Source organism: Trichechus manatus, unplaced genomic scaffold (assembly GCF_000243295.1).
Source record: "Trichechus manatus latirostris isolate Lorelei unplaced genomic scaffold, TriManLat1.0 scaffold00109, whole genome shotgun sequence".
In the NCBI taxonomy this organism is placed as follows: Eukaryota; Metazoa; Chordata; class Mammalia; order Sirenia; family Trichechidae; genus Trichechus; species Trichechus manatus.
The window spans coordinates 9,934,954-9,953,627 of record NW_004444045.1 but is presented as its reverse complement, the minus strand read 5'-3'; the positions used below and the strand labels follow the sequence as shown (position 1 = coordinate 9,953,627).

The 18,674-nt window shown below is 38.6% G+C and overlaps 1 protein-coding gene across 1 annotated transcript in view; it reads right to left on the bottom strand.

Annotated features, from left to right (window-relative positions):
- Positions 1-1,710: 1,710 nt before the first annotated feature.
- The window catches only part of ADAM32 (ADAM metallopeptidase domain 32), a 149,165-nt gene continuing 132,201 nt past the window's right edge, over positions 1,711-18,674 (bottom strand). The window contains exons 16-20 of the mRNA XM_004383432.1: positions 10,326-10,431; positions 8,986-9,169; positions 6,680-6,763; positions 3,237-3,336; positions 1,711-1,874 (exon numbers count right to left, since the gene is read on the bottom strand). Coding sequence (XP_004383489.1) covers positions 1,711-1,874; positions 3,237-3,336; positions 6,680-6,763; positions 8,986-9,169; positions 10,326-10,431 — 638 coding nt within the window. The remainder of the gene's footprint in view (positions 1,875-3,236; positions 3,337-6,679; positions 6,764-8,985; positions 9,170-10,325; positions 10,432-18,674) is intronic.

The window sequence follows — 18,674 nt, the reverse complement described above, 5'->3', positions numbered from 1 at the left end:
ATTTAAAAATATATACAAAACGGTATTAGATATGGCACATGGACACAACCATATGTAGTAAAAATATGTAATAAAAGATACACATCAACTGTCAGTGTAGGGGTTGTTCTCTGCAGAGACGGAGGGGGATAGTACTGGAAGGGGACTGCAACTGTATATGCAATGCTGGATTTCATAAAAGAAACTAGAAAAATATTAACATTTGCTAATTTCCAGCGGTGAGCAAATGGGTGTTTGTCACCTTGTTCTCTTTAAAAAAAAAAAAAGTTATAGTATAAATTATAAATTTGCCTTCTGAAATGTTACCTAAAGAATATTTCTTATTTTTATTTTTTATTTTCTTTATTGTACTTCAGCTGAAGGCTTATAGAACAAATAGTTTCTCATGAAACAGTAGTACACATATTGTTTTATGACATTGGTTAACAACCCCACAACATGTCAACCCTCTCCCTTCTCGACCTTTTTTTTGTTGTTGTTGAAAATATACATAGCCAAAGATACACCGTTTCAAAAATTTCTACATGCACAGTTCAGTGACATCAACTATGCTCTTCCAATTGTGCTGCTATTCTCAATTTAGATGAAGGCTTACAGAACAAAATAGTTTCTCATTTAACAGTTAGTACACATGTTGCCATCTGACAATGGTTAACAACCTCACAACACATCAACACTATCCTTAATCAACCTTGGGTTCCCTATCACAGCTTTCCTGTCCCCTTCTGCCTTCTGGCCCTTGTCCCTGGACTGCTGTACCTCGCTAGTCCCATTTGGTTTTATGGGGCTGTCCACTCCCCGGCTGAACGGTGAACCTCAGAAATGACTTCACCACTGAGCTAAAAGGGTGTCTGGGGGCCATACTCTCAGGGTTTCTCCAGTCTCCTTTAGGCCAGTAAATCTGGTCTTTTTTTTGTGAGTTAGAATTTTGTTCTACATCCTTCTCCAGCTCTGTCCAGAACCCTCTGTTGTGATCCTGGTCAGAGCAGTCCGTGGTGGTAGCCGGGCACCGTCTAGCTGTACTGGACTCAGTCAGGCCGGTGGAGGCCTTGGTAGCTGTGGTCCATTAGTCCTTCAGACTAATCTTTTCCTTGTATCCTGTTCTCTTCATTCTCCCTTGCTCCTGAAGGGATGAGACCTGTGGAGTATCTTAGATGGCTGCTCACAGGCTTTTAAGACCCCAGACGCTACTCACAAAGGTAGAATGTAGAACATTGTCTTTATAAACTGTGTTATACCAATTGAGCTAGATGTTCCCTGAGACCATGCTCCCCACAGCCCTCCACCCAGCAAGAATATTTTTTAAATCATATCTTACATGAGGCAAAAATTTGAATAGAAATATTTCACTAAATCTGTGGTGGGACCAAGAAATCTGCTTTTTTAATAAGTATTTCTGATACTTCTCCTGAAGATGACCCACAGACCACACGCTGAGAAACAGTAGAGTATTTGAAAGCAATAGATATGGGTACATTTGAGTTATTCTCTCTCAATTATCATTGCATTGAGTTTGGCAAGTGATTTAAACTACACTACCAAATTTTTGCATCTTTAAAACTGGATATTAGCAGCTATCTCACACAATTAAATACAATACTGACGGAGTACTAAATATTCCTGTAAAGTACTTTTGCTACTCATGATCTTGCCTTACATATGACAAGGTTCAAAATGGAACTTAAGTTAACTTCAGAACACAAATTCGATTTACTCGCTATTTGATGCCTCCTCTTCCTTGGTGAACCGGCTTTTCAAGCTATTCCATTTCACAGCTATTATGGTTGCTATGATGAGAATGGGTAAAGAAATGTAGACACCGAGAAGCCACCAGTTCTTTTCTATCCTCCTAAAAACTTTTTCCATGATTAAACCTAAAAATAAAAATACATTTAAAAAGTCAGAAAAAAAAAATACTAAATAAGCTTTCTAGAGTTTACTTTCAAGTTGCAGCAAATTAATTACAATGCGCTTAATTTTTGTTATTCAAGAAATGTGAGAAAATAATAATAGAATCTTAATACTTTGGACTCTCTCTCTAATGTCTCACTCTAAAAGCATGGAAACTAAGTTACAGAAAGGTCATGTATCTTACCCAAACTTCTCTCCATTATACAACACCCACAGCAAAATCTGACTATAATGCTTTAAATGGAGTTAAAAAATTCAGTGATACATAATGTAGGATCATGTAATTGCAAGGTTACCCAAATTTTCATTGATACAGGGCACATTATCATAGGATGTCACTGTATTTGTGTATACCCTGTTTTTCTTTGTTAGGCTGTTTGCTTTTGATACTCGGGATCTGTTTTTATATATGGAGTCACGGCAGTGCTATCAAAAGGGCACCAGCATAAAAATCAGGAGACTTGATTCCTAACCCTAATTATGCCATTTGTTAGCACTGGGTATATAGAGCTAAAACATATTCTCTAAGCTTCATGAGGAGAGGGACTTTGTTTGACTCCCTGCGTTTGGGTGGTGCAAACCGTTAACGTGCTCGGCTGCTAAACAAAAGATCGGAGGTCGAGTCCACCCAGAGGTGCCTCAGAAAAAAGACCTTTGGAAAAATCAGCCATTGGAAACCCTATGGAGTGCAGTTCTACTTTGACACACATGGGATCCCCATGAGTTGGGGTCAACTCGACCTTCCCATTGTCTAGCTTAGCACCTGGCATATATTAATCATTCAATAAATGTTTGCTGAATCAGTGAATGAGTGACAGAAGCTAAAGTCATGGTGAACGAACAGAGCATGGTGCTAGCATCCCTTCTGTCATCTCTTTAACAGCAATTTTTCTCACTTAAGCCGTAAACTCCTTCAGAGTAAAAACTTGTCTTTTATTTCCTTTCTTTTTTCTGCAACAGAAAGATAGTTAGCAGTGCTAGACACAGAGTAGATGCTCAGTAAATCTCTGTGCAGAGTTGAGATCATGGGATCAATCATAAAAGGAGAAAAGGTTGAAAGATTTTTTAAAGGAGAAAGTCAATAACAGCAGTAAAGAGAAATTTTAAAAAGTACTCTCAGCTTTGGTCACATGTGAGTATTTAAGACTGGAAAAGGGAGCAAGATAAGAAAGCAAATTCAGTTTCCATTCCTTGAGAGAAGCCTGATTATCTTTTAAGTACAAATATCAGTCTCTTTTTAAGTGGCAAAAATCTCAACTTGTTTTAGTGAAGGTAAGCAACTTGAGAAGTTTATTAAATGGATACAGAAAGAGAGAGATACTTGCCCTGTTTCCCAGGCAATCTAGCAGCAACTCTGGCTTGAGTTTGGCAATCTGGAGGATTAAAGCCCTCAAAACAGTGGCACATCTGGTTGGAATTGCACACCTAGGATCATTTAAAACAAAATGAAATGGTCATTTAAAAATATTGTTTCATAAAAAGTGAAACTATCAGATGGATCACCAAGCTGACTTTCGCAGATTCACCTAGTTTACTTTTTCTCATTTGATTTATCTGGAAAGGTAGATCTACAAATCAAATGCTTGGTTTCTTAACGGCTAAAAAAAGAAAAAAACAGCTAAAAAGAAGCTATACAGTGAGGCTCACAATATGTGCATCAAGAAAGTTTAACACCCAATGGACCACAACTACCACGGCCTCCACCAGACTAAGTCCAGTCCAGCTAGATGGGGTCCACTACCACCACTGACTGCTCTGACAGGGATCACAATAGAGGGTCCCGGACAGAGTTGGAGAAAAATGTAGAACAAAATTCTAACTCACAGAAAAAGACCAGACTTACTGGTCTGACAGAGACTGGAGAAACCCCGAGAGTATGGCCCTCGGACACCCTTTTAGCTCAGTAATGAAGTCACTCCTGAGGTTCACCCTTCAGCCACAGATTAGACAGGCCCATAAAACAAAATGAGACAAAAAAGGCACACCAGCCCAGGGACAAGGACTAGAAGGCAGGAGGGGACAGGAAAGCTGGTAATAGGGTACCCAAGGTCAAGAAGGAGAGAGTGTTGACATGTCGTGGGGTTGGCAACCAATGTCACAAAACAATATATGTATTAACTGTTTAATGAGAAACTAATTTGCTCTGTAAACTTTCATCTAAAGTACAATTTAAAAAAAAGTTAAACACCTTCAAATATTTACTGGCAACTTTAGTGTGCAATTTCAAAAACACATAATTAAACTCCAAAGAAAATGAGGTGCTTCCAGTGTTCTGCTGGAGCCAGCTAGTACCAGCTCTTGGAGGGGACTGTGCACATCTCTTCCCACATCCATGTTCTGTGACACCAGGTTGGTAGTTTGAAGTATTTACAACTACACATTAAGATTCCACCCTCCCCCAGGCACTGTGTGTGTATGTGTGTGTGCATGTGTGCACTTTTACCCCTAAATACGTCACAGAAGTGATGTTGTCCTTCTCAGGAGGCACATGATGCCAGTGTGGCTGACCATGTGTTGTTACTTTTGATTACTTGGTTAAGGTGCTGTCTTCCAAGTTTTCCACTGTAAAGCACTATGTTTCCATTTGTAATTAATAAGTAATTTGTGAGGAGATAATTTTAAGATTATGTAAATATTCTGGTCCTCATAAAACTTTCACCCACTAGTTTTAGCATCCACTGATAATTATTTAACTCCATCATTCCTTCTATACTGATTATACTATGAGGAAGAGTTTTCCCTTCTTTCCATTTATTATTATCAGTAATATAGTAAATGACCATTGGAAAAATCAGCCATTGGAAACCCTATGGAGCACAGTTCTACTCTGACACACATGGGATCCCCATGAGTTGGGGTCAACTCGACCTTCCCATTGTCTAGTAATGCCATTACTACAAATATCATGTATTATTATTTCATTTTTTAAAATATCTCATTATTTATTAAAGTATTACATATTTTATTTTGTTAAATAAACCACAATCCATTAATATCATTATTTATATTGATGCCAAAATTGTTTGAGCCAAATTTGATTGCCGAATTTGAAGGCTCTTGGAATACATCAATGAATATAGTGTACATGGAATATGTCTGTACATGATTAAGTGAGCTGAGAATAAACTAAGGAGTAATGATAAATGGTGGATTGCTAACATGGTTGTGGATATATATATATAAAACCCATTGCTATCGAGTCAATTCTGACTAATAGCGACCCTACAGGACAGAGCAGAACTGCTCCATGGAGTTTCCAAGGAGCAGTTGGTGGAATCTAACTGCTGACCGTTTGGTTAGTAGCCATAGCTCTTAACCACTGTGCCACCAGGGCTCCACTATAGATACTCTACACATATACAGTGTCTTAGGCTGGGTTCTCTAGAGAAGCAAAACAAGTAAAGCATGTAAATGTATATATAGAGAGATTTATATTAAGAAAATGGCTCATGCAGTTGTAGAGGCTGGAACGTGGATCAGGCTGGAGGCTTTTCCTGATTCACATAGCCATAAGGGCTGGTGAACCCAAGATCAGCAAGTCAGACAGCAAAGCTCTGGCTCACAGGCTGAAGGACCAACAGATCCCAAGATCATCAGGCAAGACGGCACGTAAGCTGCTAGCACAAATCCCTAGAACCAGAGGTCAGCTGAACAGGAGCCAGTTGCAGGAGAAAGTTCATGCAAAAGCCCACGAACCTTGCCAAAAAGTCCACTTATATTCAATGCAGGCCACACCCCCAAGGAAACTCCCTTTCAATTGAATGGCTACTCACAGCAAATCCCATCATGGAGGTGATCACGTTATATCAAATCTCATCATGGGAGTGATCACATCATCATACAACTGCCAAACGACATCATGACTACCAAGCCACTGAGAATCATGGCCCAGCCAAGTTGGCACACAACCTTAATGATCACACAGAAACATTTCAAAAATTAAACTACAATAAAGCAACTAGGTAGGTGTTTCAGTGGCGACACAAGTAGTTTAATGTCCATGGTTTTATACCAAGCCAGCCTCACCATTTACTCCCTTGGCATTTTTACATTTGTGACTGCTCAAAGAAAGTCCGCAATGGAAAAAATTTTTTTTATTGGAATGATGCTTTACACTTGTACTTGAATGTGAGCACTTTGACTTACTGATCATATACCGCATCTTATTTTTTTATTTATTATTCCACGAAAATCTTATATTATGCAATTTTGGTTTTAAATCAGTTTTCTGAAAGGCAATCCATGTAAAGCCAAGTTGAAGAATTCTTTGAAGTTTTAGTAGACCAATTTTCATTTTGTCTTCACAAAAGCATTTTAATGAATTTTCAATTTATCTCTGCCCAGTTCTATCTAGCAATAGCAACAGAGACCTAAAGAAATTGTTTAATTTGCTATGAAAAGCAAAAAAGAAAGCCAGTAGTTTTCCATGGCCCCATATGTTCACAGACACAAGAATTATGGCATAATTATCTTTCCATTGTGAACAGGTTAATGTATTTATTGGAATACCTAACATCTTCTGAAAAGTATCTACCTGCAACAATATATTTGTTTAGGTCATCAGCAATTTAATTTTACTCATATTATTCTCTAAAACTAATTATGGCTACTGAATTTAGTAACCCAGTTCAGCTCCAAATCGAAGCTAGATAGAACAGGGCCTAGTACATAATAAGAACTCAATAAATGTTGAATAAATTAATGAATGGTGCAGAAAGTGTCCAAGATAGATGTGATTAGGGGAAACATAAATCATGTGCTTACTTACTCCATTTCCATTGCACTTTTGTGAACAAGTGTTTGATTCATTCACGAGTATCCTTGATTCTACACATTCACCATCGACACAAACCTAAAGAAAAACACATACAAAAAAGTTTCAAAGTCAGAAGGGTCCAGCCATCTTAACATTACAATTAGTAATTGTATCATAAAATCATAATCAGAGCCACTTTTTATTACAATAATCTGAAACCTAACAAAACTATTTCTGAGAGCACAGTTAAAAGAATACCTTATATTCACTGTACACATCATCTAAATTTTGGATAACAAAGAAAATCAACTGTATATAATTAAAGCACATATTAAGATTTCATAAAATATGGACTATTATTAGAGTAATAGAAATTTTTATTCAAATATACTGGTGATAGCTATCATTCTATTATAGAATATACTAAAAATCCAGGTATAAAATCTTTTAAGTTTAAAGTATAGTAATAAATGGACTAAGGATTATTTCCAACTCCATTATTTATACAATCTCAACTTCCCTAAGCTGCAGTTTTCTTACTCACTATAATAATACTTTTTCTAAAGCATTTGAAATTTATTGTGAGGATAAATGAGATTATATATATGTATATATTATTTCTTTTCAGATCATAAAGCACAGCACAACTCTTTCCAAAGAAATGGCCTTACAAACCCTTTTTTAAATCCAGACAGTCTAACCCTTTTATGCGTTGAGTCTTTTCATGGCTTCCTGGCCATGATGGTACGTCCAATAACTTCTTTTGGAATGTAGTATCTATAGTCTGCCTACCTCAGCTAAAATGGAGATGAAGAGTCCTATTACATAAGTACACTAACTTAAACAAAATTTTGAAGACTGTTTCATCATATATAATTTATAGTATCATTAAAAACTACCTGGCAAAATTTATTTTCACACATTATCTCTGAGAAGAAATGCCCATGTTATAAAAAAGATTTTACTCTTACTAAATTACCAACTGAGCAGTATCAAACCATCTGCTGGCTGTTGAATTTTTTTATTTGCTTCGGCTCTATGGCCTAAATGTATTGCTAAGCTCCCTGTTCTGTACCTCCTTCAAGAGGCATTTATGACTCCTAGACATGAAGAGGAAACCATTATTAATGAGACTATACATTTTACCTACAGTAACTTCATTAAAGCTATAAATTCACTAAAAACCAAAAAAAAAAAAAAAAAAAAAGCCAGTTACCATCAAGTCAATTCCAACTCATGGCAACCCTACCTGTGCAGAGTAGAACTGCTCCTTAGGGTTTTTCAAGGCTATTACTTTTTGGAAGCAGATTGCAGGCCTTTCTTCTGAGGTACCTCTGGGTGGGTTCGAACTGCTGACCTTTTGGTTAGTAGTTTAGTGCTTAACCATTTGCACCACCCAGGAAGTGCCTATTTATATATACATTTCACATATAAGCATACTAAGTCTTAACTATATTAAATAATTTGTCCAAGATCATCTAGCAAGTAAGTGGCAGAGTCAGAATTCAAATCTTTGTGAATCCGTGTTTAAAACCTACACTTTACACTGTACTGTATTTCCTCACAAGCAGAGATCTGTTCAAGAATTACATGAGACTTTGAAGTAAATTTATTCCCTCTAGGTTTTTCTCTAGATTTGGGTCAGTTTCAGACATAAGAAATTATAATGATAATTCATAATAATAACCAAACCAGTTGCCGTCAAGTTGATTCCAACACAAAGCCCACCTATATTTATCTCTTTCTATGTGCCGGGCATTGTGCAAAGCACTATATAATATTGTCTCATTTAATCTTCACAGTAACCCTATGGAGTAAATGTTATTATTATCCCCACATACAGTTATTATCACCACATACAGTTGAGGTAACTGAGACTGGTTAGGTAACTTGCAAAATGTCAAAAATAAAAGGTAAAGATTTGATTCTAAACAGCCTGATCTAAATTGTACTCTTGGATCACAAGAGACATATATTACTAAGTGGATTCCTTCTTTCTTCTCCAGGAACAAAAGTGAGTTTCCATGCTATGGAGTAGTCAACCACAGTGTATTCCCAAGATCTCTCCCCTCCCTACTACAGCACCCAAACACTTGGGAGTTTCCTTTCTTACAACACTGAAACTCTGAAGGAGATCAAACATTTTCATTTCCCTCTTAGTATCTGGAGAACAACTGAAGTTTATTCATTTTCTCCTTCTCCAAATATTTAAGGTTACATAGCACTAGAAATGGATTAAACTTTGATACTTAAATGATAATATTTATTAAACCAATGAATAAAACTAGGCTTTTTAAAATTTATTTTAAATTATTTACCCTTCCTGTATCACACTGAGAGCCACTTCGCACCCTCATTGGATCTGGAACTGATAAATGCAATCTGAAGTCTATAGTTACACATAAAGCGTTTCGCACAAAAGCATAAATCACAGCAACATTTTCTTTATGGAAAGGAATTCGAGTAGGGTAGGTACAAATTAATCTTCCACAGATAAGATTCCTGCAAGCATAAAAAAAATCTGATTATTATACCTTAGACATTATTAGGAATACTTTAGATTTGAGTTCTTTGACAAAATAAGAATGATCCTCATTTATGGTAATGCACCCAAAGAAAATGGAATGCTTTAACACTAACATTTAAAAGAAAATATAAAAGAAAATATAAAGCCACTGCTCCGAGCTTATCTTTCAATAGTACTAATGGTCGTTTGGAGCTCTGGTGGTGCAGTGGTTAAGAGCTCAGCTGCAAACCAAAAGGTCAGCAGTTCAAATCCACCAGCCGCTCCTTGGAAACCCTTTGGGGCAGTTCTACTCCGTCCTGTAGGGTATCTATGAGTTGGAACTGACTCGGTGGCAACTAACAACAACCCTCAAGGATCTTACAGTCTAATGTTAAATTTGATACAAATCTCATTAAAAATGCTACAAATGAAGTAAACAAATCCCTGTGGAGATTTAAGATGAGGACACATTCTAACTTAGCAGTTAGGGAAAACTTCATAGAGAAGATGCCACCTGAATCAAAGCCTACATATTAACAGAGTTTCAACAGTCGTGGTAAGCTGTTTCTAAACAAAAGAACCATCATAAGCAAAATCAACTAAGCACAAAACTACACAGTATGTTCACCAGTCTGCAAATTCCATGAGTGCAAGGGCTATGTATGTTTTGCTAACTAGTATCTAGTCCAGTGTCTGGCACATAGTAGGTTCTTAATAAACATTTAAAATAAACCAATTACCAAAATATCAAATAGTTGCCTCTTCAGATTCAAGGGAAACTGAACTTCATTGTATAGGCACAGGGCAGTCTTCAGCTTGGGCAAGCAACCAAGTGGATGGTGATAACTATCTTTATAAAGAAAAATCAGCAGGTTTGGAGAAGAAAAGTGCAGTGGATTTTTTTGAGTTCAATTTGGGACAGGATTTAGATGCCTAATTATCACACATACAGAAATGTTTGAAAAGAAGATAGAAATTTTAGCCTGTAGCACAAGGAAGATGTCAGAGATGGAGATTTTTATTTGAGATTCTTTCCCATATACATGTGATACCTGAAACCACTGGAATGAATGACATACACTACAGAGAGAGAGAAGAAAAAAAACTCAGAATCTATAGAAGTAAAGTATCTTTGATATTTGTATAACATACCTCCATGAGCAATATGTATATCTATTTTCCTGAAAACCACAGTTCCCAAACCTGTCAATTTGAGGTTGGATTTCTTCATAGCAGGGAAATGGTGCATTTTTTGAACCTGTCAAAGTTAGAAATATATCTGGATGAAACACTCTTTTTTTATCTACCTCCATTTCTTCACATATTACATGCTTTGTTTGCCTTCTTCTTTATCATTATCTAATTCAAAAGTTTTCCCAGTGAGGTTATTAAAACAAAAGAAAGGATGTTCCTCCTTTTTCTTCCCCTTTTTTTCATTTTCAACTGTTTCCATCAAAAAAGATAACATGGGGAGGAGAGTTACAGAAGTATAAATCATGAGAAGGCGCTGTAAAAGAAGGCAATAGAGTGGTAATACAAGAAAACTATACTTGTTCACCTAGATTCTCAGTAGGAACTTATACAAAGCCAAGTCTGTAATACTTTACTGAAGAAACTTCATTGTATCCTCAGGAAATTTAAATTGAAGGGACAAAAATTATCTGCCCATATATTTACCGATCTATCTCCTTCATTACTGTAATAGTTTATTACTGTGTAAAAAATTACCACACACTTGATGGCTTAAAACAACATCCATTTATAATGTAACAGTTTCTGTAGCTCACAAGTCCAGCCAGGCATAGGTGGATGCTCTGCTGGGTGTTTCATAGGCTAAAATCAAGATGTTGGCTGGGGCTGCAGTGTTTTCTGATGCTGCAGTCCTCTTCTGGGTTCACTTGTTGTTGGTATTCAGTCTTCTTTAGTTGTAGGTCTAAGATCTCCATTTTACTGATAGCTATCCAGCAGGAGTTGCTCTCAGCAACTAGTGACTGCCCTCAGATCCTAACCATGTGGCCCTCTCACAACATGGCAGCTTACGTCTTCAAAGTCAGCAAGAGAATCTCTCTGACATCGCCCATCTTTTAAGGGCTCACATGATTAGGTCAGACCCACCCGGTATGATCTCCCTTTCGAATACCTCAAAACCAACTGATTATGCACCTTAATTACATCTTCAAAATTCCTTCACCTTTACTAGTAATCAAATCACAGCTGTGATATTCCATCATAGTCACCAGTTCTTCCCCAGCTCAAGGAGAGGGGGGTTATTCAGGGCGTGTGCACCAGGGCAATCTTGGAGGTTATCTGAGAATTCTGCCTAGCACAATTGCCATCTCAAAAATGAATCTCTCTAAGCCTAACTGCCTCATGTACAAAAGTAGATAATAATGTCTACCTCACTGGATTGTTATGAGAAGTAATTATGATCATGTTTATTTACTCCTGTTAATTCCCATTTAATCCATCTCCGTTTTAAGGTCAAGAGGGGTCCTCCTATTTACCTTTCCCTTCCATGACTTAAAGGAGCCCTGGTGTACAGTGGTTAAAGCACTCAGCTGCTAATCAAAACTTTGGGGATTTGAAGCCACCAGCTGCTCTGTGGGAGAAAGATGCGGCAGTCTGCTTCTCTAGTAAAGGTTACAGCCTTGGAATCCCTGTGGGGCAGTTCTCCTCTGTCCTATAGGGTCGCTAAGAGTTAGAATTGACTCAAAAGCAACAGGTTCCATGCCTTACATGTTTTTCTTTCCATGATTCTTTTTAATTCTTCACCTTCCCTTTATTCTATCTCTTTCCACCATTTCTAGACATTGGTTCAGCAAAGGAGCTAATATAGATACCATGAAGACAGGCAATGTTAGTTGTCGGTGCTCACAATGTTCAACCAGCTCAATTGTGAATCTGAGATACCATATAAGGAATGCCAGTGCAGAGCTTGTTAAACACCAATAGATTATCCAGGGAAAATCAGAAACTGGATAATTTGGTTCAGTGTGGAGATATAATGTAGAAAAATATGCTGAGTCGCAGAGTAGTCAAATGATTTCTGCTGAAAGTAATACTCTTTATCGAGCCCAATTTTTTAGTAATCAACTCACGGTATCTAAAGGTACCAGTGAGCAGAAGAACGAATGCGGCCTGCCGGAGCTGAGGGGGTGGGGTCGCCAATCAGATGGACTAGGAGAATGGGGCCACCCAAAGCTGAGGGAGCAGAGTTCCCATCCCAGTGGGCCTGGGAGGCAGGGATGAAGCCCGTGGCTGAGGGTCCTCCACCCAGAATCCACAGAGTGTGGCCAACACCCGGAATCTGGAGGGCGAGGCCATTGCCCAAATGGTACCATAGAAAGAGGATTATTTTCCAACCTTAAGAGCTAATGTATTTTTTTCTGCTGGGTTTTGGACTTGGTTGGTGCTTGTTATCCCTTCTTTCCCTCCAATTTCTCCCATTTGTAATGGAAATATCTACCTTGTGCCTGTTTCACCATTGTACTTTGGAAACAGATAACTTATATTCTAGATTTCACAGGTTTACAGATTAAGAGGAATTTAGCCCCAGGATGGAATACACCTAATGTCTCACCTATATTTGATTTAGATGATTCAGAAGATGGGATTTTGGACATGAAATTGACTTAAGACTTTTGGGATGATGTGATGGGATGAATGTGTTTTGCATGTGGGAAAGACATTAACTTTGGTGGGCCAAAGGGTGGAATGTTATGGTTTGAATTGTGTCCCAAAAAATGAGTGTTGTGAATCCTAACCCCTAACCCTGCAGTTAAAATCCCATTTGGGAATGGGTTTTCTTTTTTATGTTAATGAGGCAGAGTTAGTAGAGGGTATGTCTTAATTCTATCTCTTTAGAGGTATAAAAGAGATTAAACAAGCAAGAAAGCAGGCAGAGATGGAGGAAGAGAGATGTCAAGCCACGTGAAGATCTCCCAGGAGCAGAAGCTCAAAACAGACAAGGACCAGAGATGCCCCAAGATGGCAGCTTAGTCAAACACACCATGCCATCCACCTACAGCAACGACCCAAGAAACCAACTGAAACAAATACAGCTGACAATCTTGGAACCCTGAACAGCAAACACAAGGATGAAGAATTATACTAAATACCGAATGAAAGGAGAAACTGAATGAAAACAGTGAACAAGGAGATTCATAGATCATAGGCACCCTGCCAGCTGGCCCAATGCAGTATGGCCATCTTGAGACAAAGTAAGCTGCGTTCCTGGGTGAGGAGCACAGGAAGGCAAATTTACAGAATTCCCAATAGGAGACAGAGATATTGTGTAGACAAACCCAGAGTGAAGCAAGGTGAGCAGAACATGAACCAGATATAAGGAAGGAAAGTGCAGGAAGGCAGGAGAGAGTGCCGGGGTCCAGGCAACCACAGAGCAGGTAGGCAGCCAGAAAATAGGGACAGAACCACTCACTAGCAGCTGTCCCTGGCCGTTTAGGAGGGTAGTGTCCTTGGAGGGGATGATTCATGGAGTGGTGGCTGGAAATCCCCCACCCGACTGGACTCTAGACAGCCCCCGCCCCTCGCACTGGTAAGGGCTAGATCCTGATCACCAGTTGCACTCTGCAGGGAGTGTCCAGCACCGATGCCAGTGACCAGAGGAGCACCCTCCCCTCTTCCTCCCCCCGACCCTCCCAGTAACCAGTGGTGTGCCTCCTCCCACCTCACCTGTCTGGCAAATGGCAGCACAAGCCCTCCTCCCCCTACTGTACCTGCAGTTGGTAATACACAACTGCCCTGCCCACCAGATGACCAGTGGTGCAACCCATACCCCACCAGTGCCCTTGCTCAGCCATCTGCAGTGCGTGCTGTTGTGCTGCTAGATCAGAGACCAGCAGCGTGCACTTGCCTGGTAATCAGCAGCGAGCACTCCTGTGCCACTGGACTGGCAACTGGCAGCACGCACCCACCCCACTCACACTCCCTCACTGCCCCGCTCCCCCAGTGACCAGTGGTGCATGCCCACCCCTTACCATGTTGTCCCGCCCACCCAGCAATCTGCATCGTGTGCTCCTGTGCTGCTGGGCCAGCAACTGGTGGCATGTGCCCACCACGCCCACCTTCCTTTGCCACCCTGCTCATCCAGTGATCGGTGGTGCACACTCCTGTGTTGCTGGACTGGTGACCAGTGGCACACACTCCCATATCACCCACCCAGAGACTTTCAGCATGAGGCCCCCTCACTCAGCAACCAGCAGTGCAAGCTCCAGTGCTGACTGTCCAATGACCAGGGACCCGTGCATTCCTGCCTGAATACCTGGCAACTGGCGGCTCACACCCACAGCACCAATAACCCAGCAACTGGCAAGAACACTCCCTGCACCCATGCCTGGTGACCATATGGATGAGCACATCACCTCATCAGCAATGCTCATCACATCCCAACAGGCACAATCTGCACCTCTGCCAAATGACAAGCAGGAGATCCTACTGCCCTCATCCAACATCCACCCAGCTGCAATATCACACATCCTACACCCAGACAGTTCTGGCAGGCCACCTACACATGCACTGAAACCCCTTGATCCCCCATCACCTACTGAGACACCAGTTCATGCATACACAGAGAGTCTATCCTGTGCATTTAGGTAGCACTACTTCAAAGCACCAACCTGGAAGGACACCACAACCCGATAGGGCTGTGGATGGGCCCTGACCACACAACACTTGTCACCCAGTATCAGAGAAATAACTTGCTCTTCCACCTCCAATCAATCCTGTAAGGGAAGAAATATGAGTCTAATCACAGAGGACTCACACATGGGCGTGACCCACCATACCCACTAGAGAGGAAATCAAACCCAGCCAACCTACACCACAAAAGTCACACATAGATCAATATCACAAAACAACAATCAAAATAATACAAAAGAAGAAAGATATTCTAACCAGAAAGAGAAAAAACAAAGCTCCTGAATATGTAAACACAGCCAAGCAAAAAAAAAAATCAGGACAAAACAAACAATCAATCAATCAATCAATAAATAAATACCTTAATGCCTCAGAGACAGCAGACAATTAACAAATCATCTGAAGAAACAGGATAAGAAGGCTCAAAAAAGTAAGCAAAATAAAGGGACAGAAAAACTTTCTGAGAAAAAAATGGTAATAGGAATACCTGATAATTAATTCAAAAGACTTATATTTAGGATTCTCAAAGAGATCAAGGAAAACATAGACAAAACCCTAAAACAATTCAGGAAAACACTACAGGGACAAAATGAAAAACTAAATAGACTATTAGAAACCATACAAAAACAACAACTAGAAACCCAGAAGATTAATAATAAAATATTAGAAATGGATAAGTCAATGGAAGGACATAGAAGTAGAATTGAATCAATGGAAGAAAGAATCAGTGAAATAAAGGACAAATTCCTTGCTACTAATTTGTTTGAGAAGCAATCAAAAAAAAGAAGGAAGAAAGCCTAAGAGTTATGTGCGACACCATCAAGAGGAATAATGTACGTGTAATAGGAATTCCTCCCTCCTTAGAAGTGAGGATGGCAAGACTTTGTCTCACGTACATGGACATGTTATCAGGAGGGACCAGTCCTTGGAGAAGGACCTCATGCTTGGTAAAGGAGACAGTCAGAAAAAAAGAAGAAGACCCTCAATGAGATGGATTGACACAGTGGCTGCAACAATGGGCTCAAACATAGCAACAATTGTAACGATGGAGCAGGACTGGGCAGTGTTCCGTTCTGTTGAACACAGGGTCACTATGAGTCGGAGTTGACACAACAGCACCTAAAAACAACAATAGGAATTCCAGAAGAGGAGGGGGAAAAAAGTACAGTGTGAATCTGTAAGGATATATTGGCAGAAAACTTCCCAAATATCACGAAAGATGAGAAGGTTTCCATCCAAGCTCAATGAACCCCATACAGGATAGCTCCCCCAAAAGAACTCAACAAGACATATCATAATCAATCTTTCCAAAACCAAACAGCAGCTCATGAAAAATGAAACAGCACTTACAAAGGTACACCAATAAGACTGAATGCTGATTTCTCATCAAAAACTATTCAGGCAAGAAGGCAATGGGAGGACAGATGTAAAATCTTAAAAGAAAAGGACTGCCAACCAAGAATCATATATCCAGCAAAACTGTCTTTCAAAAATGATGATGAAGCTAGGCCATTCCCATATAAGCAGAAATTAAGAGAATTTGTAAAAACCAGACTACCCTTACAAAAAATATTAAAGGGAGTCCTTCAGACAGAGAACCAACCACATCAGACAGCAACCTGATATAAAAACACACAACAGCATTATGCAGGTACCAACCCAGATAAAGACTTCACAGAAGAAAAATAAAGCTGCAAAACTTTAAGTCAAAATCCATTACATGAACAAACAAAGGAGGACATTATATAATGATGAAAGGGTCAATTCACCAAGAAGACATAACAATAATAAATATTTATGCACCTAATGACAGAGCTCCTAAATATATAAAACAAACTCTTACAGAATTGAAAAGAGAAATAGACAGTTCTACAATAATAGTAAGAAACTTTAACACAATGCTTTTGACAATGGACAGAACAATGAGAGAGAAACTCAAAGATACAGAAGACCTAAATAACACAATCAACCAACTCCACCTCATACACATACACAGAACACACCACCCAACATCAGCACAGTACACATTGCTCTCCAACGCATATGGATCATACCCCAGAACATACCATATTTTAGGCCACAAAACAAGTCTCAATAAATTAAAAAACATCAAAATAATACAAAGCATATTCTCCGACCATAATGCTATAAAACTAGAAATCAATAACAGAAAGAACAAGGAACAAAAATTAAATATGTGGAAACTGAACAACATCTTACTTAAAAAAATATTGAATAATAGAAGAAATTAAAAATGAAATTTAAAAATTCTTAAGACTCAAATCAGAATGAAAATACAGCATATCAAAACCTTTGGAACACAGTAAAGGCAGTGATCAGAGGAAAATTTATAGTAATAAATGCACATAGCAAAAAAGAAGAAAGGTCCAAAATCAATAATTAAACCTGACAACTTGAAATAATAGAAAAGAAAGAGCAAAAGAAAACCACAGTTACCAGAAGAAAGGAAATAATAAAGATCAGACCAGAAATAAATGAAATACAGAACAGAAAAACAATAGAAAGAATCAATGAGACTAGAAGCTGGTTTTTTTGAGAGGATCAATAAAACTGACAAACCACTGGCCAAAATGACAAAGGAAAAAATGAGAAGATGCAAATAATCAAAATAAAAATGAAATGGTTGACACTAGAACAGAATCAACAGAGATTTTTAAAAAAAGGATCATAACAAAATATGAAAAATTGTACTCCAACAAATTTGAAAACCTAAAAGAAATGGACAAATTTTTAGAAAAACACTAGCTACTTAAACTAACACAGAGGTAGACAATCTGAACAGACCTATAACGAAAGAAGAAATTGAAGAGGTCATGGAAAAAAAACTCCCAAGAAAAAATTGCCCTTGCCCTGACGACTTCACTGGAGAATTCTACCACACGTTCAGAGAAGAGTTGACACTAATTCTACTCAAACTATTCTAGAACATAGAAAAGGAATGCATATTCCCTAATTCATTCTATGAAGCCAGTATAACCCTGATAACGAAGCCAGGCAAAGACATCACAAAAAAAAAAAAAAAAATTACACACCAGTATCCCTCGGGAATATAGATGCAAAAATTCCCAATGAAATTCTAGCAAACTGAATTCAACAGTATATCAAAAAAATAATACATTATGATCAAGTGGGATTCATACTAGGGATGCAAGGCTGGTTCAACATCAGAAAATCAATCAACATAATTCATCACATAAATAAAACAAAGGGAAAAAATCACATGATCATCTCAATTAATTCAGAAAAGGTATTTAATAAAATCCAACACTCTTTCCTGATTTAAAAAAAAAAAAAACTCTCAGAAAAATTAGAAGGGAAATTCCTCACCATAAGTAAGACTACATATGCAAAACCAACAGCCAACGTTTTTCTCAACGGAAAAGACTGAGACCATTCCTCTTAAGAACAGAAATGAAACAAGGATGCCCTTTATCACCATTCTTATTTAATATTGTACTGGAAGTCCTAGGTAGAGCAATAAGGCAAGAAAGGGAAATAAAGGGTATGCAAATTGGAAAAGAAGAAGTAAAACTATCCTTATTCACAGATGGCATGATTCTATACACAGAAAATACCAGAGACTCCACAAGAAAGTTACTGGAACTAACGGAAGGATTCAGCAAAGTGGTAGGGTACAAAATCAACACACAAAAAATCAGTTGGGTTCCTCTACACTAACAAGGAGAAATCCTAAAAGGAAATCAAGAAACCAATAACCCGGCGAGATGGCGGTCTAGGCAGAAGCACCACGCCGTCCCTCCACAACAAAGATCCGAAAAACTAAGCCAAACAGAGAATCAACAATCCTGAAACCCTAGAACATCA